A 22,922-nucleotide genomic window follows, 5' to 3' on the forward strand; every position below is an offset into this window, starting at 1 on the left:
TTGTTTTGAGTAAAGAAATCGAAGAAGGTCCTTTGTTGCAACTCTCTCAGTGCTACTGTACTTCTTGGTCCTATTTTGTTGTTGCAACCATTTTGGCTCAGCTTTCTTGGAGCAAGAATACCTCAATGTTTTTGGATTACTAATCCGTTGTTGCCACATGATTAGCATGCTTTACTTGAGTAGGGACTTGGTTCGAATTGGATTTTTGAAATTCATAGGTTAAGATAAGATTCTGAAAAAAACATGTTTAAAAAATGTGTTTTTCATCATCATCCAAAATTTTGGTCCAGGACTACACAAATGTGCATTCCATGGTACATAAGGTCACAAATGGTGTGCACTATCAACAAATAGTTCACATTGAAAGTAAATTATCAGGCTAGCCTAATGGATTTTATATTCTAGTGTGGCAAATTTATATGATTTATATTCATGACAATATAATGATTAGTCTAGTCAAGACAATATAATGATTAGTTTTACATCGTATGGTAAAGGCATTCGCCAATTTTATTGTGTGAGTGAGTAACAGAATCTAGAAAGCACATTTTAAATGATAAAGAAGAAAACAAAAATGGATAACTAAAAAGGCGCGCAAGTGCATAATTATGCAAGGAAAATGGTGAACTCTCAATCACATGCCACTTCCACTAGAAAATAAGGGATAGGTTTTCCTCCTCTTCCTCCTCCCCCCCACTCCCCTTGCAAAAGAAAGCACATGACATTTGAGTGAGAAGAATATCAAACCAAAGTTTTAATCTTAATTCATGAAATTAGAAAGAAATAATTGGAGGAAGATTTTGTGAATATAGTTGATGTGCAAAGCTTTTCTTCCATAGGATGTTCTTCCTTGTTACATTTAAAATCACTTGAAAGTGGCACTTGAAGGTCAGAGGAGGTTTATAAAGACGTTGAAAATTGAGGTTGAATGGGATTTTTAGAAATCCAAATTGAAAATTTACTATAACATTTAGAGGGAAAAAAATTAGTATTTGTACAATGTTAGGATCAAACTCCTCATCAGTTTCCTCATACTTAAGGTACTCGGTTGCAATCCTTTAAATCTTATGGCTGCAGAGCTAGTGTAATCACACAAATTTCTTCAATCTTGAGAACAGAATAGACACACCGTTTCATATACAAGCATGGCTGGTTTATCTCATCAACAACGTGTTACTTTCACAAGCTTGTCAAGTTGTTTCTCAAATACTGTAGACTCTTTGAAAACATATACTTCATGTAGAGAGAGCTTCGGAAATTTATTTCTTCTCTCTAATGCACAGTATCTCCCAAATTTCACATCCACACAGCAAAACAAGTCATCATGACTGCATAACGTGAAGAAATCAAATTTAAAATATTTATACAAAAACCAAAAAAAGAAAAAGGATAGTCTTGATGAAATAACAATCCATATGCTGAGATAGAAATCCCAGCGTCAGAAATAATTAGAGACCCAAAACGTAAACAATCCAACAACACAAAGAAAGTGGTGGTGCTAATGTTCCATGACAATGATCTCACCAGAAGTGGTGATGATGGCTTTTATGGCGATTTTCTTCATGCTTGTGGTGATGGCCATGGCCATGGCCATGATGACTTTGGCCGCCGCTAAGGCTCGCAATGAGGTGCTCATCCTTCTTCTTCTCTTTGTGTTCATGGAAGGCGTATGCTGCCGAGCCCACAGCTGCTGCCCCTGCTATCTCTGCTTCAAGCTTGTGCCTGCCTGCGTGGGCTGGATCCACTTTGGCTTCATGTGCTTCATACTGCCATAAGGATCACAACACTCATCCACATCACACAACAAGAACCTCTAACCCTAAACATGACACACAGTAACCCTAGGTTTTCATACTACTTCGAAACACCGACCTTAAAACGATGCGGAATGACAACATTCATTAACATCAAGAAGGTAGAAACCCTAACCCTAAGAGCGGTGCATGGCTTGCTATTGCAATAATTGACTACATCAAACTATTTAGACCATCGGGATCATAATATCCAACTACAAGTAACAATCAGAAACCATGACCTTAGGAAAAGTCAGAAAACTCATTCGCCATTGAGAAAACGTAAACCCTAACCCTAGATTCAAGACACCCTAGACGAAGGGGAAGAACATACCAGAGCAAATGCTCCCGCAGCCACTGCGCCCGCTTCTGCGGCGTGCTCGTTTCGGGCATGACGATGCTGGTCGGCGATGGCGTGATTCAACTGCTGCTGCCGGTAAGGATCAAAGGAGGGGGCGCCGTATGGAGCCGGCTGAATGGCGTAGTTGTAAGGGTCGGGGGCGCCATGGCCGTAAGGCAGAGGTGCTGGTGGGGGGTACGCGGAGGGAGGAGGGGGATAGTAAACGGCAGGAGCGCCTGCATAGCCATGGTGTCCATGATGCTGCTCTTCATGGTGGTGGCCATGGTGATGGTGGTGATGGTGTCCCATAGCTGAGGCAGAGTGATTGATTGATTAAGCGAGAAAGAAGCGATTAAACTGAGGCAGAGTGATTGATTAAGCTGAGGCAGAGTGATTGATTGAGCAGCTTTGTAACTTTCACAAGTTCGAACGCCATTGTAGCAGCATGTATGTATGTATGTATGTATCTTTAAGTTTTAAAACAAAACAAATCATTTTTTAATTTAAAAAACCCAAAATCATTATACACACTTTGTCTTTGTCTCTGTCTCTGTCTCTCTCTCTCTCTATATATATATACATATATATATAATTTAAAACAAAATAAATCATTTTATTATTAAAAAACCCAAAATCATTCTACTCTCTCTTTCTCTCTCTCTATATATATATATACTTAAAAATATTTTATTTAAAACAAAACAAATCATTCTACACTCTCCTCTCATCTTGTATACACTATAGAGAAAATATATATACATACATACATACATATATACATACATACATACACATATGCATACATACGTATATATGTATAGATATAATGACCTTGAGCAAAATAAACCAGCTTGAGCAGTGAAGCAGCTAGAAGAGGCGAATGTTCTTGAGGAGCTCGAGGAGGCAAAGGAGTGCTGAGGTGAGGGGGGGCAGCTAGAGGAGGCAAAGGCACTTGAGGGGACACCATGATTGGGCACATTCAGGATGCCAAGTCCCCCAAGGAGGCGTGGGACACCTTGGTAAAGCTCTATGAAACAAATACCAAGGCACGTAAGATATAGTTGAAGAATGAACTTCATACTGTGGAGAAAAAGAGCATGTCTGTGAATCCCTTGCATCTATTGGTGTGTCAGTAGATGATGATGATAAGGTGGAAGTCTGTCTACGTGGTCTCGGGCCACAATACAAGGCGTTCAAGACGTCCATTCAGACTCGGGAAAATATTCCCAACTTTACAGATTTGGTGTCTATGCTGATTATCGAAGAGAAGAGCTTGGGTGAAGACCAACAGTCTTCACAAAGCAAAAACAGTTCAGAGCAACAGGCCTTCTACACGAGTTCAGGAAGAGGACGAGGTAGAGGAGGCCGTGGACGCGGTCAAGGAGGTGGCCGAACAGGTAATCAGAATTATGGCCAGCAGCAGCAGCAGCAACAACAGTCCCAGAATCAACAACAACAACAACAACACGCAGGTGAAAGAGGCAAATTCAGAGGCAGGGGGAGTCAAAGAGGCCGTGGAAATTGGCAAAGGCAATATAATGATGCACGTGAATGCTATTATTGTGGTAAGCATGGACATGTGCAGTCAGAATGTTATAAGAAGCAGGCTGACATGCAAAATGGGAAAGTGCAGCAAAACAACTATGCATCCTCAAGCAGAAATAATGAGGATAATGAAAGGTTGTTTGTTATGCAGCATGTTGTGAATGCCATGTCTGAAAATGTTGATGCAGCACAAAAAGATAATGTATGGTATGTGGATTCAGGCGCTTCGAACCACATGACGAGTCATGGGGAGTGGTTCAAGGAGATAAAAAACCCGGAAAGACCAGGTTTTGTGAAAACAGGGGATGACACTGCTCATCCAATTGCCCATGTTGGAGATGTGCCATTGTCTATGCAGGATGGCAAAGTGAAGTACCTTGCAGATGTACTTCATGTACCGAACATAACAAAGAATCTGGTTTCAGTTGGCCAGATGATTGAGCAAGGTTTGCAGGTTCGGTTTAACCCTGATGGGTGTTATGTTGAAGATTTCAAAGACAAGTGCAAGTTGGTTGCAAAAGGCAACAGAGTGGGCAGAATGTTTACATTGAATGTAGACATACCTGAAATGAGTGCTGCGATGTTTGCAAATGGTTCAGGAGTTGTTGCAGACACAGATATATGGCATAAAAGAATTGGACATGTAAATGTGCAGAGATTGAAGTCTATGCAGACAAAAGGAATTGTGACAGGGTTGCCAAAATTTAAAGTGGAAGGTATGCAGAAAATATGTGAAGCATGCCAATTTGGGAAGCAAACAAAGCATGTGTTTCCATGTAACAGATATGTGAGCAGAAATGCACTAGATGTTGTGCATTCAGATGTATGGGGTCCTACGAAGACCATATCTATGGGAGGTTGTAGGTATTATGTGACTTTCATTGATGACCACACAAGGAAAGTGTGGGTATATTTCATGAAAGAGAAGAGTGAGGTGTTCACTCACTTTCAGAATTTCAGAGTTTTGGTTGAAAAGCAAACAGGGAAATATGTAAAGTGCCTAAGGTCAGATGGAGGGGGAGAGTGCTTCTCCAATGAGTTCTTTGAATTTTTGAAGAAGAATGGTATTCGGAGACAGTTTACATGCAGATACACTCCGCAGCAAAATGGAGTTGCTAAGCGGAAAAACAGGCACATTACTGAGATTGCGCGAGCATTGATGGAAGAGAAGAATATGCCGCATTGCTATTGGGCTGAGGCTGTTTCTACAGTAGTATACATCATGAACAGGACTCCAACTGCAGCCATACATGATGTAACTCCAGAGGAAAAGTTTACTGACAGAAAACCAGATTTGTCTCATCTGAAAGTCTTTGGATGCATTGCATATGTGCATGTGCCAGATGAGCTGAGAACTAAGCTGGATCCAAAAGCTGAAAAATGTGTGTTTATTGGATACTCCCTTGAGCAAAAGGGATACAGGTGTTACAACCCTGCTACACGTGAGTTGAGGGTAAGCAGGGATGTTGTCTTTGATGAGATGAGCAGTTGGTATGCTGCTGAAAAAGAAGCTATTGGGGCTGATGTGAGTGGAAGTGTGGTTGCACAGAATGCAGGTCAGCAATCACAGTCTTTGAGTGGACCAGGAGAGTCCTCATCTAGTGGGTCTGTTGATAGACCATGGAGTGGCAGGCTGCGTCATAATACCAGCCCTGCAAATGTGATTACTACATCACGAAAAGGAAAAGAGAGTGGTTGAGCCCCTTGGTATGCCTGACATTTCTGCAGGGCATTCTCATGTTGATGGAGAGTCTAGTGGCTCAAATATGAGCCTTGATAAGGAGCTTGGGATCCGAGCTATGAGAACACCTGGTGTAAAGAAGGCTATGGAAGCCATGAATGAAAAGCTGCGAAGATCAGGGAGAGTGAAGAACCCTGTGCAGAGATTTACATATGATGGTTATGTGGCACATCACTATGCATATATGGCAAAGGTTGTGCAGGTTGTTGAGTCCACATGCATTGATGAGGCTGTTGGAAATGTGTGTTGGGAGAAAGCTATGGATGAGGAGATGGATGCACTATATGGAAATGAAACTTGGGATTTAGTGCAATTGCCTGAAGGCAAGAAAGCCATTGGATGCAAGTGGGTGTACAAAGTTAAACATAACAGTGATGGAAGCATAAATAGGTACAAGGCTAGATTGGTAGCCAAAGGATATGCGTAGACATATGGCATTGATTATGAGGAAACTTTCAGCCCAGTTGCCAAGATGGCAACGGTGAGAGTTGTGATAGCAGTGGCTGCGTCAAAGCAATAGTCTTTACATCAGATGGATGTAAAGAATGCATTCTTGCATGGGGATTTGCAAGAAGAGGTGTATATGTTGCAGCCACTTGGTTATGAGGATGTGGGTCACCCCGAGCATGTGTGCAGGTTGAAGAAAGCCTTGTATGGCTTGAAGCAAGCACCAAGAGCATGGTCTGACAAGATTTTTGCATATCTTGTCACTATTGGCTTTCATGTAGCCAATGCAGATTTCTCATTGTATGTGAGACATGGTGATAGAGGGGTTGTGCTTGTTGTCATCTATGTAGATGACTTGATCATTATGGGGGACCATGATGCAGAGATCTTTGATGTAAAGATCTTGCTTAGACAGAAGTTCGAGATGAAGGATCTGGGGGAGCTCAGATATTTCTTGGGCATTGAGGTGATTAGGTCACCACATGGTATTGGATTACTGCAGAGACAGTATGGCTTGGACATGTTGTCCAAGTATGGTATGACAGGCTGTAAGCCTATTTCTGTGCCATTGGATCAAAATGGCAAGTTGAGTGCAGATTCAGGAGAGATCTTGGAGGATCCTACTATGTACAGGAGCGTAGTAGGAAGTTTGATCTACATGACGATCACCAGACCAGATTTGAGCTATGCTGTTGGGTTGGTGAGTCAGTTTATGCAGGTTCCACGGAAACCGCATTTGGATGCAGTGAGACGCATACTGAGGTATGTGAAGTCTACTTTGCATTGTGGACTATTCTATGAGACTGGGACAGAGATATGTGTACATGGGTACACAGATGCTGATTGGGCTGGTAGTATCTCAGATAGAAGATCTACCAGTGGATTCATGTTTTCTTTGGGGAGTGCTGCTGTGACTTGGAGCAGCAAGAAGCAGCCTACATAGTAGGAAGTTTGATCTACATGACGATCACCAGACCAGATTTGAGCTATGCTGTTGGGTTGGTGAGTCAGTTTATGCAGGTTCCACGGAAACCGCATTTGGATGCAGTGAGACGCATACTGAGGTATGTGAAGTCTACTTTGCATTGTGGACTATTCTATGAGACTGGGACAGAGATATGTGTACATGGGTACACAGATGCTGATTGGGCTGGTAGTATCTCAGATAGAAGATCTACCAGTGGATTCATGTTTTCTTTGGGGAGTGCTGCTGTGACTTGGAGCAGCAAGAAGCAGCCTACGGTTGCTCTATCCAGTACAGAGGCCGAGTACAGAGGAGCTGCTATGGCAGCATGTGAGGTAGCTTGGTTGAGAAAGCTACTTGCAGATTTGGGTCTATCAGTGGATAGACAAGTTATCATTTTCTGTGACAACATTAGCAGTATACAGTTGGCCAAGAACCCAGTCTTTCATGCTCGTACGAAGCACATAGAGGTTCACTACCACTTCGTCAGAGAGAAGGTCTTAGCAGGAGACCTTGACCTTGTTTATGTCAGCACAGAGGATCAGGTAGCTGACATCTTCACCAAAGCATTGGGTACAGAGAAGCTCCGCAGATTCAGGGCTTCGCTTGGTGTACATGAGATGGAGTTGAGCTCGAGGGGGAGTGTTGAGATATCGAGCTCGTCTAGTGAGGCGGTGGCCACCACTGATGACCCGCCTGGGGGATAGGCCCCACACTTACACCACTGGCATGGTTGGTGAGATCTTGGGTGATATGCGGCCAGTGGGATGACAGGCTGTGTGATAGCCATTCTAGAGACTGGCATAGTTATAGCGCCAGCTCATTTAGTCGGGTTCACACTATAGAGAACCCGTGTATGTATTTGGTTGAGTACCTTTCATATTATTGTGTACTCTTATCTTGTATATGGTGTGTTGAGTGTTGAGTAGAGAAGAAGAAGATTTTCAGCCTCTCACCTTGTGTATTCTCTATTAGGGTTTTGTGAGTGTGTGTGTGTGTGCTTGCAAGAGCTCAAGCTCTCTTCCCCCCTGCATCTTTTCATGTTTGAAGCAAGAGTGGCCACCAATTACTTTGGAGAGGATTAAGCCAAAAATAATTGAATTATCAACAAAATTCAATGTAATTGGCTCTGGGTAGGAGTAGAGTAACAGTGCATAAACACCATTAACCTTTTACAAAGCAAAAGAGCCTTCTATTTATAGGAAAAAATGAGCCTCTAACCAAGCAAACTGATTCTAGAATTTTCCATATAAGTTTGGTCAATTTTTTACCATTTTGGGTCAGTTAGTTTAGCTTACTTTTTGGATCTAGTTGAAATAGGAGAGAGGAGAGATGAAAATATCTCATTATTTATGAGTTTAAAACTCCTCCACACATGTGAAATAGACGCCTCCTTCATGGGGGGATCCCACACTAAGGTGTCAAAAATGCTTCATTTCATCTAAATCTCTTCTTTTTTAACTAATAAACCTTGTCCTTAGTCAACTCTTTATCTTATGTGAGCATTTACTCATTTTTAGGGGTTTTTCTTTTATTCTTTAATTTATCTCCTTCCCACATTTGGATTAATCTTATTGGTTCAGGGCTTTATCTAGAATATCAAGCACCTAAGGTTTGTGACTTTCCATAAAATTTGAGCTCATTTTGGAAGCCAACACACAATATGAGTTAGAATAAACTATGACTTTTTGCTTCAATAAATTTATCACCCCCATTTGACACAAGGTCATCTAGACATGAATGGTCCACCCCTGAGCACTCTGTCTCAGTATATAACCCAAGAGACTCATCAGATCGCTCTGAATCAGCACTCACTCTTCTTCAGCTAATCTCTCTTGACCAGCACACCTTTCTGGTGAGGGAGGTGATGATTATTGGAAAGTGCATGCACATACAACAATACCATGTATGAGTATAAAAATAATAAAGGTAACTATTGGGTACATTGTACTACAAGTAGCAAGATGAAGATCAAGATTTGAGTGACACACTGAATTTCCTATGGTTTGACTCTAATCTCTTTGGATCAACTCTCAGCCTTGAGTTTACTCTACTGAACCACCTGTTTAGCTCTAAACTCAATATCCATGTTAAGAGATCCCTTTAATCACTTTGTATGAGTAGCCCCTCTAGACACAGCAAACCATGGCTACAACCACCAATGGTTAGAAATGTCATAACATAATCTAGGTAGTGACTATGCACTATGAAAACAAAAGCCAAGAAAGTGAACTTTTACATGTTTTCCTCGATGCCCCATACAACCAAGAGCCTGTGTAGAACATTTGATGTCCCATACTATCAAGAGCCTGTGTAGAACATTTGATGTCCCATACCACCAAGAGCCTGTGTAGAACATTGGATTTCCCATACCACCAAGAGCCTGTGTAAAACATTTGATGTCCCATACCACCAAGAGCCTGTGTAGAACATTTGATGTCCCATACCATCAAATGATTACGAGAACTATTGTGACACAAAAACTGAACCTTATTTCTTTTGGTTGCAAGAATCCATGTCCCCAAAACCCAAGAGTGAACTTTTACATGTTTTCCTTGGTGTCCCATACCACCAAGAGCCTATGTAGAACATTTGATGTCCCATACCATCAAATGACTACGAGAACTATTGTGACACAAAAACTGAACCTTGTTTCTTTTGGTTGGAAGAATCCACGTCCCCAAAACCCGAGTGATGCAAAATATCACCATTTGCATAAGGTATAATTTATTTTAACCATGTGTTCCCTACTTTTAGGAGATTGAAAATCTCATCTTAAAACTTTACAATACTTACTATGGAGTATACTTATAGATTAATATGATAAATCTTGGGCTATACGTAACTCCAACCACTTGGACTGCAAAATTTTACGGAGTTATAATATAAAATCGAGGAAACTTAGCTGATATTTTTCCAAATGACATAACATGTCACATACCTTCCCAATTTATCAAACAAATGGAACATATATGTATCCCACATAGCATAGAGTAGCTATGTACTTAGATATAAACATGGTGAATAAGAACATGATAAATGTCCTTTTGATACTTGGGTTTCACATACTCAAAGTCTATTAATTCCAAGGTTGAGATTGGTTACAAGAACCATTAACTATAAGCATGGGATTATTACGAATCTTGTTAAAAGGGTAGCAAAAAAGCTTTTCACTTTTTGTTCCAATAAATGGGATCAAGACTCGACCCAAACATCTTTGTAACTAAAGAATCATTTTTTTCTACTGGCCTATTAGAATTCATTCAAAAGGGCACACATCACTACTATAGACCACACACACGAGAGCTTCCATCTCTACAAATTGAGTAAACAACACAACGCTACGGTTGTTAGATGCCCAAAGATGATTTTTGTTTTCTGTGATACAAACATAGGGCTTACTTTGGATATATATATATTTAAAATCTTTTATTTAAAACAAAACAAATCATTTTTTAATTTAAAAAACCCAAAATCATTCTTCTCTCTCTCTCTCTCTCTCTCTCTCTCTATCTATCTATCTATCTATCTATATGTGTGTGTGTGTGTGTGTGTGTGTGTGTGTATCTTTTAGTTAAAACAAAACAAATCATTTTTTAATTAAAAAAACCCAAAACCATTCTACACACTCTCTCTCTCTCTCTCTCTCTCTCTCTCTCTATATATATATATATATATATATATATATATAATTTAAAACAAAACAAATCATTTTTTTATTAAAAAACCCAAAATCATTCTACTCTCTCTCTCTCTCTCTCTCTCTCTATATATATATATATATATATATATAAAACAAATCATTCTACACTCTCCCGTCATCTTGTATACACTATAGAGGATATATATATACATACATACATATATATATGCATACATATGTATATATGTATAGATATAATGACCTTGAGCAAAATAAACCACCTTAAGCAGTGAAGTAGCTAGAAGAGGCGAATGTTCTTGAGGAGCTCGAGGAGGCAAAGGAGTGCTGAGGCGAGGGGGGGCAGCTAGAGGAGGTAAAGGCGCTTGAGGAGCTTGAGGAGGCGAAGGAGTGTTGAGGTAAGGGGGACAGCGTCATGAGTGATGGGAGGGTTGTCTTCCTACGCAAACAACCAACAGGGCGGCTACTCTCCCTCTGTGCTTAAGATGACATTACAAGAGGGTTGAGAACATGTGCAGCTCGCGACGGACATTGCAAGAGGGTTGAGAACACCTGAGCTGGCAAGCAGACATGGAAGTGGACCCAGTAGACAACCGTGGGGGTAGAACACTAGAGCTGGAGCAGTAGGCGGAGGACAGACAATGCAATTGTGTGGCTGAGGTTGTGTTACTGGACCAGACCCGTGATGGTGACCTGATGTCAGAGCGTGAAGTTCACGTTTCTCCAACTCGCTCGAATTCAAAATGGCGGAAAGCACTTTTTTTTCTTTTTTAATTTCAGGCCGCCTCCTTTACCCACGTAGAGGGAGGGCCACTCTCCCTTTATCTTGTATAGATTTCTTCTCACGTTTAGCAGCATATTCTTTCTTACATTCTTGATAACTGAGCTCGCCAGAGCTCTGCATAAATAAGGTGTTAATATTAAGACAAGATTTTTTTTAAAAATTTAACGAACACATTCATCCACAGGACTAAATCCAAAGCATACCCTCGTTGATTAAACGCATAATGAACCGTGAGGATTCAGAGGGAAGTCCGACAATATCTTTCAACTTATCTAACTTGGAAAGTGCCTCGGTATCCTCTTTGGAGCTTAAGCAGATTAACCATGATGAATACTATTTTCAGCATGTAAGATTGCATATACAAAAAAAATCCATACATAGAATTCATATGCACATTGAGAAAATAATCAAACTTCTAATGTACAGATCAGAACTTGTGTTAAATAAACTTACTGCCATGCGCTTCATCAGATTCAAAACCAAGTTTTTACGAAGCTCCTCCAAAGACACTTGGCCTGCCACCAATAACTTGTAACAAGCATCTTGTGTGCATTTTTTTGATGACCCAGATCGATCAATCACTGGTGGTGAGGCGAGGCAAGGGCTGAAGTTGCTGTGAATGAGTCTATGGGCTACACAAACCTTTCTAGGAAGGGGACTTGTGTAAACATCCTTGTTGATAACATCTAAGGCGCATGGGCGTGACTTCCATGTGAGTTTCACATGCTTCACCCAGGCTTGTGTGGGCTTTTTTTTGCTGCAAGCCTAGTATAAAAGCTGCAACATAGTTTGTAAGAAGTTGAAGAGAGAAAAAACATAAACAAACACAAAACAACCCTAGTAAATACCATTAGACACAAATAAAAGAAACATGTTTCAAGGATGGTGCTCTTGGTGCCCCCTTACTCCTCGGATATACCCAACCTGATTTGTAAAGCACACAAATCTATGTGGCCTCTACAGAGTGATCAGAATGCCCATCACCTCATCTGTGAGAGCTAGAAAACCTTGAAAGGAAGAGGTTGAGAGGATGGAGGGTTGGATTGAACAGCACTGTAATACATGGTCTGGGATATCAAGGGCTCTCTCAAAACATGGAGAGCACAAATAAACAAAGTAGAGTGAAAATGTTGAGTACAAGCACAAATAAACAAAGTAGAGCACATTACTGTGAGTAGAGGACTATAAACATATACTTGAAAGAGAAGCACTCACTTTCACCATCTCCATCTCCTCAGCCGCGGCTACTTCTAGGAGAGGGATTAATTACATAACGAACCGAATTAATTACGTAACGAACCGAACAGCTTGGTGGAGGAGGGAGTAATGACGTTGGGAGTTTGTGTGTGTGTGTGAGAGAGAGAGAGAGAGAGAGAGTTCAGAATCGTGGATGGCTGTATGTGTGATATCCTGGATGCGGATGCGTGTGTTTGATTTATGCTCCATTATTATTTATAGTTTTCATTTCTATTATTTACTGATGATGACACATCACCTTGAGAACCAATATTGCTATAACCTTATTTATAGAAAAAAAACAATCTCAATCAAACACTAAATATACCTAGGTCCTAGGTAGTACGAGATGCTGGTTTATTATTGGCATTATTACAAATTTATATCTTTCTAAGAGAAAAAAAGAAAATCTCTAAAAGATATACATACCTAGGTAAAATAATGACACACATATCTAAGCATGATATGGCTTCTATGGGTATGCGTCTTGCGATGACGTGATGCACAATATGCATGCCTTTGTTGTTTAGTGGTGTGGTGAAGATGATGATCATGAGAATGATAATCGTAAGGATGAGGTGGTGTAGTACCTGCCTTCTGGCCGCATCCTTCTCTTCTCCGCATAATCGCATGTCATGCTCTACTTTGCCACCATCCAAGAATGGTCTACCTCACTATTATTAAGCTTGTTGAATTCCCAATGCTGGAAGAAATGGCATAGAGGAGACATGGGAACATAGGACATGAGGTGGTAATGAAGAGAACCAAGTGAGAATCATACAAAAAGATAAATTACAAAGATCTAAGTTGTTATTTTTAGGGCCATAAAGCCATGTGATATGTAGCGACTCATCTGAGATATATGAGATGAGGAGCCAAAAGACACATGGATGTATAAGCTGTCATCCCATGAATGAAAATGTGCAGTAGGTGCTGCCAACAACAAGAATTGGAGGCTTTGAGGAGCAGCAACCGCAGTGAAGTAAAGAGGAGCCACATAGGTTGAGAAATTCTCAACACGCCAAGGTTGCCGCCACCCACAAGGTGCCCACTATGAAGTTTGCGAGCTTGCAAGAGGCGCTATGGTGAGAAGCAGCAGAGGCAATTAGCTCATAGTCAGAAATAAAACTTCAATGCCAGTGATGAAAGCACCATGGAAAGGTGACAATAGTATAGTTGCTACACATATGTTGCCCACTAGAGCAGATATAGAGATAGGAGAGACATAGCTCATCAAGCGCTATCAGAAAATCTGTAGTTGGGCCATTACAAGAGCTTACGTAGTGGAAGCAAGAGAGAGTGAATTTCGACGCAGTAGGGCTTGTGTGGAGGAACAATGTCACCATTTGGCCGTATAAGTGGTCTTCCTCTATTTTCTTGCCAAGGTATGGGAGGCTAGGGAGCTTTGTGTCGCTCATACTAAGGCAAGGACTCGCGTCACCTACACGAGGCCAGGCCTCGTTTCACTTGTACTGTGGCCAAGACATGGAGCCCACTATCAGAGGGATCCCAGCTTAGGCTTCCCATTGAGCCAATTATGTGCTCGAGAAGACCTACTATTTATAGGTTCCAAGAACGGGAGATATTTCCATTGCATAAAGCATATGCATTTATCCTACCGCTGTTGATTCTTTTCCTTAGAATAATTTTTATCCGGGATTTACTTCATCTATCCTACCATAACAGAATTGAGTCTCATTTTACGGATCCATCAGTCCAGCCTTACCCCATCCAGTCCCGTGGGTTAGCCAACCACCCAACCATTGTAGTGATGGGAGCCGATTAGGAATTTGGTTAGGTTTTGTCCCGGGTACAAGCGAAAAGAGTTCCCAAGCCCGCTAGCCAGATATTCATGCAAACTTAAAACTAGTCACACCACTTACACACCCAATATGAAATTACCTTTTTCACAGATTCGGCTGTCTTTAAAATAATCATTTAATGAAATCATAGTGTCACTGATCATAATCCTCAAAATCTCCGGTTGAATCCTAATTTCTAATCATTTCTTCATCGGTGTATCTATGGCATCATTGGCAATTAGAACACTCACCACCTATCCACTGAGGGGCCTTTTCGATAGTTCCTGGCTCATAGTACTTGGTAATATATTCACATATGAAAATGGAATCTGTGTTGAAAATCAGCAAGATCAACTAACGGATCCATATAAAAGAGCCATGGACTCATCTGTTGAGGACCAGCAAGGTCAATCAACCAGATCCATGCCCGAATTCAGAAAATAACTCTTACTCCTTGTTCCAATATCTTTCTCAATGCACGTGGGGGTATCATCGGCAACCCAGAGCCCGAGCATCGTATGGTCAACACCCTCTAGGATCCTTCGCAGATGACCTAGCGCTTCACTCATAGGCCGCTTCCTTGGTCCCTCATCCACCATACCGGAAGCTCACCATTTTACTCGAACCGAGACTGGTCACGACCTCAGCCGAACTTGGTACGCGAGATGTCCACCATTGACTCTCCGTCAGCTGTTACAACTTTCATAGTTAGGTCTCCACGATCTCATTCACAAGACGGTCAAAATTCTTCCCCAGCATTCTTGACATAAAACAGTTATTTAAAAATAGGTCATACCTAAAGTTTCTATAATGAACTCGCGTCTTTCCACATTGTTCCATCATCAATCCACATTATTTAATTCCATAACCATTTCATAAGTATTCCTATTCTCATCCAGTCACATCATTTTCATCTTATCACATCTTTCCTCAATTTAATCTCATCAGATCTCATTCCCTCGCATCTACCCATATCCACATCTCATCAGATCTCATCCACTCGCATCTACCCATATCCACATCTCATCTCATCACATTCATTCACATCTCATCCATTCAGACCACATCACATTCACTCACTTCACATCTCATTCATTTTACCTCACATCTCATTCATTCATATCTATCCCGATTCACATCCCATCACATCACATTCATTCATATCCATCACATTCATTCTCCTCTCACCATTACATCACATCACTTCTATCCACATCATATCTCGTTCATACACACCTCATCTCATTCATCCACATCCATCCAATCGTTCACTTGTACGACTACTCACATCTATCCATACATTCATATCTATCACTTCACATCCACATATATTCATGTCACATCACATCACATTCTTTCACATACACATCTATATCCATTCTTTCACATACATCCACATCCATTCTCTCACATACGCATTCACATACACATTCACATCCATTCGTCACATACACATCCATATCCATTCTTCACATATACATTCACATCCATTCTTCACATACACATCCATATCCATTCTTCACATACACATCCACATCCATTATCATCACATACATTCACTCACATCCCATATCATTCATTTACATCCTGATTCACATGACATCACATCTCATCTATTCATTCACATTAATTTGATTCACATCACATCTATTCACCTCACATCGCATCACCTCTATTCACATCACAACTATCCATTCATTCACATCTATCTGATTCTCATCACATCTATTCACCTCACATCTCATCACATCTATTCACCTCACATCTTATCACATCTATTCACTTCACATCCATCCATCCATTCATTCATGTGTATCTAATTCACATCACATCTCATCACATATATTCACCTCACATCTCATCACCTCTATTAACATATATTCACATCACATCTCATCACATATATTCACCTCACATCTCATCGCCTCTATTCACATTGCATCCATCCATCCAGTCACATCTATCTCATTCACATCACATCTCATCACATCTATTCACCTCACATCTCATCACATCTATTCACATCACATCTCATCACATCTATTCACCTCACATCTCATCACCTCTATTCACATCACATCCATCCATTCATTCACATCTATATGATTCACAGCACATCATATTATCACATCTATTCACCTCACATCTCATCACCTCTATTCACATCACATCCATCCATCCATTCACATCTATCTGATTCACATCACATCTATTCACCTCACATCTCATCACCTCTATTCATATCACATCATATCACATCCATCCATGTATTCACATCACATCTCATCACATCTATTCACCTCACATCTCATCATTTCTATTGACATCACATCCAATCATAGAATAAGAGAATATGAATTTTGATATAAAATTCTTTATGCATCTATTTATGCATAAAAATCAACTTTTAATGAGAATAACACTTTTGAAATAAAAATAATTCCTTTATGCATCTTTTTATGCATAAAATCAATTTTAATGAGAATAACACTTTTGAAATAAAAAATAAATCCTTTATGCATCTTTCTATGCATAAAATCAATTTTAACGAGAATAACACTTTCGAAATAAAAATAATTTCTTTATGCATCTTTCTATGCATAAAATCAATTTTATTGAGAATAATACTTTTGAAATAAAAAATAATTCCTTTATGCATAAACTTAATTTTAATGAGAATAACACTTTTGAAATAAAAAATAATTCCTTTATGCATCTTTCTATGCATAAAATAAATTTTAATGAGAATAACACTTTTGAAATAAAAATAATTCCTTTATGCATCTTTCTATACATAAAATCAATTTTAATGAGAATAACACTTTTGAAATAAAAATAATTCCTTTATGCATCTTTCTATGCATAAAATTAAATTCAATAAAAACAACACTTTCATAATAAAAATTTCCATTATGCATCTTTCTATGCATAGAAATTACATTTAATGAAAACAACACTTTTATAAGAAAAATTTCCATTATGCATCTTTCTATGCATAGAAATTAAATTCAATGAAAACAACACTTTTATAACAAAATTTTTCATTATGCATCATTCTATGCATAGAAATTAAATTCAATAATTAATATCAGTAATATCCATGCATATTCATAAGTGAATATGTACATGGAGTAAAATAGAATATTTCTTTTAGAATGCACAAACTGTGGGGAATTACTCTTTTGGAATAACATAAAAATAATTTTTCTTTTCCACAAAACTCTAGAAAATTTTGCCATAACCTCCTTTGTATTGCTAACCATTTCTCATTTTTAACATTCTATTTTCAATTGAAATTAACCTCAATTAGATCTAATCTACTCAATTTTAACTTTGAAAGAGAGTAAACAATAAGAAAAGTTTAATTAATCTTTTTGTTAAACATTCTAGTTTAAAGAAAGGCTGAATTGTATGGAAGAGAAGGGGATGGCCTTTTCATCAAGGCATAGCATCAGAATTCACTTTAATCATTAATATAACAAGAAAAATCAAGAAAACCATAGATTTAAATTTAAAAAGTCTGAAAAATTTAGCTTACATAGAGTTGTAAGCTTTCCTTTGGCTTAAGGGATTGAGGGTTCTACTCTTGTTTAAAGCAAGAGTGGCCACCAATTACTTTGGAGAGGATTAAGCCAAAAACAATTGAATTATCAAGAAAATTCAATGTAATTGACTCTGGGTAAGAGTCGAGTAACAGTGCATAAACACCATTAACCTTTTACAAAGGAAGAGCCTTCTATTTATATGAAAAAAATGAGCCTCTAACCAAGCAAACTGATTCTAAAATTTTCCATATCAGTTTGGTCAATTTTTGACCATTTTTGGGTGAGTTTAGCTTACTTTTTGGATCTAGTTGAAACAGGAGAGAGGAGAGATAAAAATATCTCATTTTTTATGAGTTTAAGACTCCTTCACACATGTGAAATAGGCACCTCCTTCATGAGGGAGGATCCCCACACTACTGAGGTGTCAAAAAATGCATCATAATCTAAATATCTCTTCTTTTTTAACTAATAAAACTTGTTCTTAGTCAACTCTTCATCTTATGTGAGCATTTACTCATTTTTGGGAGTTTTTCTTTTATTCTTCAATTTATCTCCTCCCCACATTGGATTGATCTTATTGGTCCATGGGAACTTTAATTGGACTATAATCCAAAAATTTCTGAAAACCTGGACCCTTAGACTAAGGTCCTTTTTACCTATTTTCAATTAATTCCAATTGCACATTGGAAAGTTGTTTTTGAATTTTTGTTTTAGGGAAAACCATTTTAGACACTAGGAAGATTTTTATATCCAAAAATATCTCAATTTTAAATTACCTCCCTCTAGATATTTTCTCTCTCTAGGCTAAAATAGGGTAAAACAAGATCTTTCTTTTGTTTCAGAGAGGGGAATAGTTATAAGATCACAAGGGGAGGTTCTTACACCTACACGCCTCAAAAGCTGGAGGGAGAAATCTTACAATTTTAGTGTTAACAAAGTGTATTGTTCACGAGACGGTGCTCAAGGACGTTCACACCTAGTCGGTGTAGTTTCAGTGGTATTAAAGCATAGTTGTTTCCTGCTTCTCAATGGGAAACAATAGTTTGGGCACTGAGAATTGTATGAAAAAACGTCATTCACTATGGATAGCCATGCACACAATAGACAAGGGCCTAGTTCAACTGGCCAAGTAAGTGGCACTCATTTTTTTGAAGCCTTGGGTAATAAGCATATGCATACAGGTTATGTAGAGAAGCAAACACATGTTAAACCACCTTCTCTAGGGAAAGAGAATATGTATGAAGATGACCTAGATGTATTGAAGGTTGAGATGGAGCACATGAAGAGGCAAATGTATGCCAAGGAAGAAGAGATCAAAATGTTGTATGAGAACCCACAAGTTCACAAGTTTATTGAGGCTACAAATGCAAGTCTATGGTAGCACACGTGATGGATTCTCCTTTTGCGTAAGTGATGATAGCATATGCAATTAGTGTACCTTTATATGCATTTTCTTAGCCTGACTATTTTGTGTAACAGCTTATTGAAACATCAAATATTGCTAGAAGATAATGAGATGCCAGTGGATCGTAGTCAAGAAAAAGCAATGTTGCACTCGATTGGCATGGACTACAACACACACCATGCTTGTCCAAATGATTGTATTCGACAAGAATATAACAATGTAGTACAATATCCACATTGTGGTACATCGAGATATAGACAAGATATGCAAGGAGAAAGGGTACCTGCAAAAGTTTTATAACACTTTCCCATCATCCTTTGGATTAAAACAATGTTCAAGTGCAAATCCATTGCAGGATTGATGACTTGGCACCGTAACACTAGGTCCACGGATGGTGTTATGCATGTGCTCGCAGATTCCCCTACATGGAAGCACATTGAAGAGAAGTGGGTAGCCTTTCAGGAGGAGGCTCGCCATATTCGACTCGGACTAGCGATGGATGGAGTGAATCCATTTGGTCTACGAAGTTCATCATGGAGTACATGGCCTATTTGTCTTGTTAACTATAATCTTCCACCATGGCTAGCGATAAAAAAAAGTGCATCTTTTAATGTCTTTGATAGTTCCTGGAAAGTACAAGGTGAAGAACATGAATGTGTATTTAGCCCCTTTAGTTGAGGAGCTTCGTGTTCTATGGGAGGGCATTGAAGTTCATGTTATTTCCAAGAGGTTTGGATAACGTGCTGTAACATTGAGAGGAATAGTAATGTGAACTATGCATGATTGGCTTAGCTATGGAGAGTGCTCAAGTAATATTGTAGCTTGTTAACATATTATGTTAAGTCATGATTGTCATCTAAACTTACCTACTACAATCTTTTTTGATGTTCTACAGGGCTTTCAGTGTCATGGTATAATGGATGTCCATTATGTGGGCCATAACTTGAGGCTCGATACTCAAAGTCTATGAAGAAGATAGTATATGAGGGCCACAAGAAGTATCTCCCATTGGACCATCCTTTGCGTGAGGGATCTCTAGGGAGGTCTCCTCGCATATGGAAGAGCAGTGACTGGAGGACCTTATGGGAGCTTGATCCAACCTATACACCTCCAAGAATGAAGCGTCTATCGATTCTCCATCAACTTCCATACTGGAATGAGCTTCTAGTGAATCATCTTCTTGACCTAATGCATATTTTCAAGAATATAGCTGAGGCGCTTTGGAAAACCAAGGTGAAGCTACCAAAAAAACCTTGGGTCATGACAAAGGAAGAGCAACGACGTATAAAGAAGTGCATTAGTGAGTTTCGTATCCCTACAAGATGCTGCATTGCTTGAAGGGAGCATTTACAAAGGATGATGAGCTTAGTGGCTTGAAGAGTCATGATTGGCACAAATTCTTACAATTCGTGCTTCCTATAGACATCAAGGATTACCTCAGCGATGACATTAGAGCAACAATTTATAAAATTAGTGTAGTGGTGCATTGAATATCAAGGCAAGAGATTAGTAGTAGAGATACATTGGAAGCAGCACGGTTAAACTCCATCGAGGTTGTTACAATGGCTGAGAGATACTTTCCAACAAGTATTTTAACCATTCAATTGCACTTACTAGTTCATGTGGTTGATGAAGTTACTGTGGCTGGGGTTGTCCATAACCAATGGATGTTTTTCTTGGAGAGATTTATGAAGACACTTAAAGGATTTGCATTCTTGATAACTGAGCTCGCCAGAGCTCTGCATAAATAAGGTGTTAATATTAAGACAAGATTTTTTAAAAAAATTTTAACAAACACATTCATCCACAAGAATAAATCCAAAGCATACCCTCGTTGATTAAACGCATAATCAACCGTGAGGATTATCCATCCATCCATTCATTCATGTCTATCTAATTCACATCACATCTCATCACATCTATTCACCTCACATCTCATCACCTCTATTCACATCACATCCATCCATCCAGTCACATCTATCTGATTCACATCACATCTATTCACCTCACATCTAATCACCTCTATTCATATCACATCCATCCATCCATTCACATCTATCTGATTCACACCACATCTCATCACATCTATTCATCTCACATCTCATCACCTCTATTCACATCACATCCATCCATCCATTCACATCTATCTGATTCACATCACATCTCATCACATCTATTCACATCACATCTCATCACCTCTGTTCACATCACATCCATCCATGTATTCACATCTATCTAATTCACATCACATCTCATCACATCTATTCACCTCACATCTCATCACCTCTATTCACATCACATCCAATCATAGAATTTAAACATAGATTTTAAGAGAATTCTAAATTTCATATAAAGATTCTTTATGCATCTATTTATGAATAAAAATCAACTTTTAATGAGAATAACACTTTTGAAATAAAAATAATTTCTTTATGCATCTTTCTATGCATAAAATCAATTTTGATGAGAATAACACTTTTGAAATAAAAATATTTCCTTTATGCATCTTTCTATGCATAAAATCAATTTTAATGAGAACAACACTTTTGAAATAAAAAATAATTCCTTTATGCATCTTTCTATGCATAAAATCAATTTTATTGAGAACAACACTTTTGAAATAAAAATAATTCCTTTATGCATCTTTCTATGCCTAAAATCAATTTTAATGAGAACAACACTTTTGAAATAAAAAATAATTCCTTTATGCATCTTTCTATGCATAAAATCAGTTTTAATGAGAACAACACTTTTGAAATAAAAATAATTCCTTTATGCATCTTTCTATGCATAAAATCAATTTTAATGAGAATAACACTTTCGAAATAGAAATAATTCCTTTATGCATCTTTCTATGCATAAAATTAAATTCAATGAAAACAACACTTTTATAATAAAAATTTTCATTATGTATCTTTTTATGCATAGAAATTAAATTCAATGAAAACAACACTTTTATAATAAAAATTTTCATTATGCATCTTTTTATGCATAGAAACTAAATTCAATGAAAACAACACTTTTATAATAAAAATTTTCATTATGCATCATTCAATGCATAGAAATTAAATTCAATAATTAATATCAATAATATCCATGCATATTAATAAGTGAATATGTACATGGAGTAAATTAGAATATTTCTTCTAGAATGCACAAACGGTGGGAATTACTCTTTTGGAATAACCAAAAAAAATCTCTTTTTCATAAAATTCTAGAAAATTTTGCCATAACCTCCTTTGTATGGCTGACCATTTCTCATTTTTAACATTCTATTTTTAATTTAAACTAACCTCAATTGTTAAGGACTCTAATCTACTCAATTTTCACTTTTCAAGAGAGTAAATAATAATAAAAGTTTAATTGATCTTTTTGTTAAACATTCTAGGATAAAGAAAGGCTGAATTGTAAGGAAGAGAAGGGGATGGCCTTTTCATCAAGGCATAGCATCAGAATTCACTTTAATCATTTATCAAACAAGAAAAATCAACAAAACCATAGATTTAAATTTAAAAAGTAAGAAAAATTTAGCTTACATAGAGTTGTAAGCTTTCCTTTGGCTTGAGGGATTGAGGGTTCTACTCTTGTTTGAAGCAAGAGTGGCCACCAATTACTTTGGAGAGGATTAAGCCAAAAACAATTGAATTATCAAGAAAATT

At 38.3% G+C, this 22,922-nt stretch overlaps 1 protein-coding gene across 1 annotated transcript; it reads right to left on the bottom strand.

Moving 5' to 3' along the window:
- Positions 1-1,325: 1,325 nt before the first annotated feature.
- On the bottom strand, positions 1,326-2,554 carry LOC147633973 (uncharacterized). The gene is made up of 2 exons (XM_086805049.1): positions 2,128-2,554; positions 1,326-1,766 (listed from the first exon to the last, which is right to left on the bottom strand). The coding sequence occupies exons 1-2, from the start codon at positions 2,440-2,442 to the stop codon at positions 1,521-1,523; spliced, it is 561 nt and encodes a 186-aa protein (XP_086661175.1). The 5' UTR covers positions 2,443-2,554; the 3' UTR covers positions 1,326-1,520.
- Positions 2,555-22,922: the final 20,368 nt, after the last annotated feature.

This window comes from Cibotium barometz, chromosome 11 (genome assembly GCF_041138505.1).
Source record: "Cibotium barometz isolate CiBa-2024 chromosome 11, ASM4113850v1, whole genome shotgun sequence".
Lineage (NCBI taxonomy): Eukaryota > Viridiplantae > Streptophyta > Polypodiopsida > Cyatheales > Cibotiaceae > Cibotium > Cibotium barometz.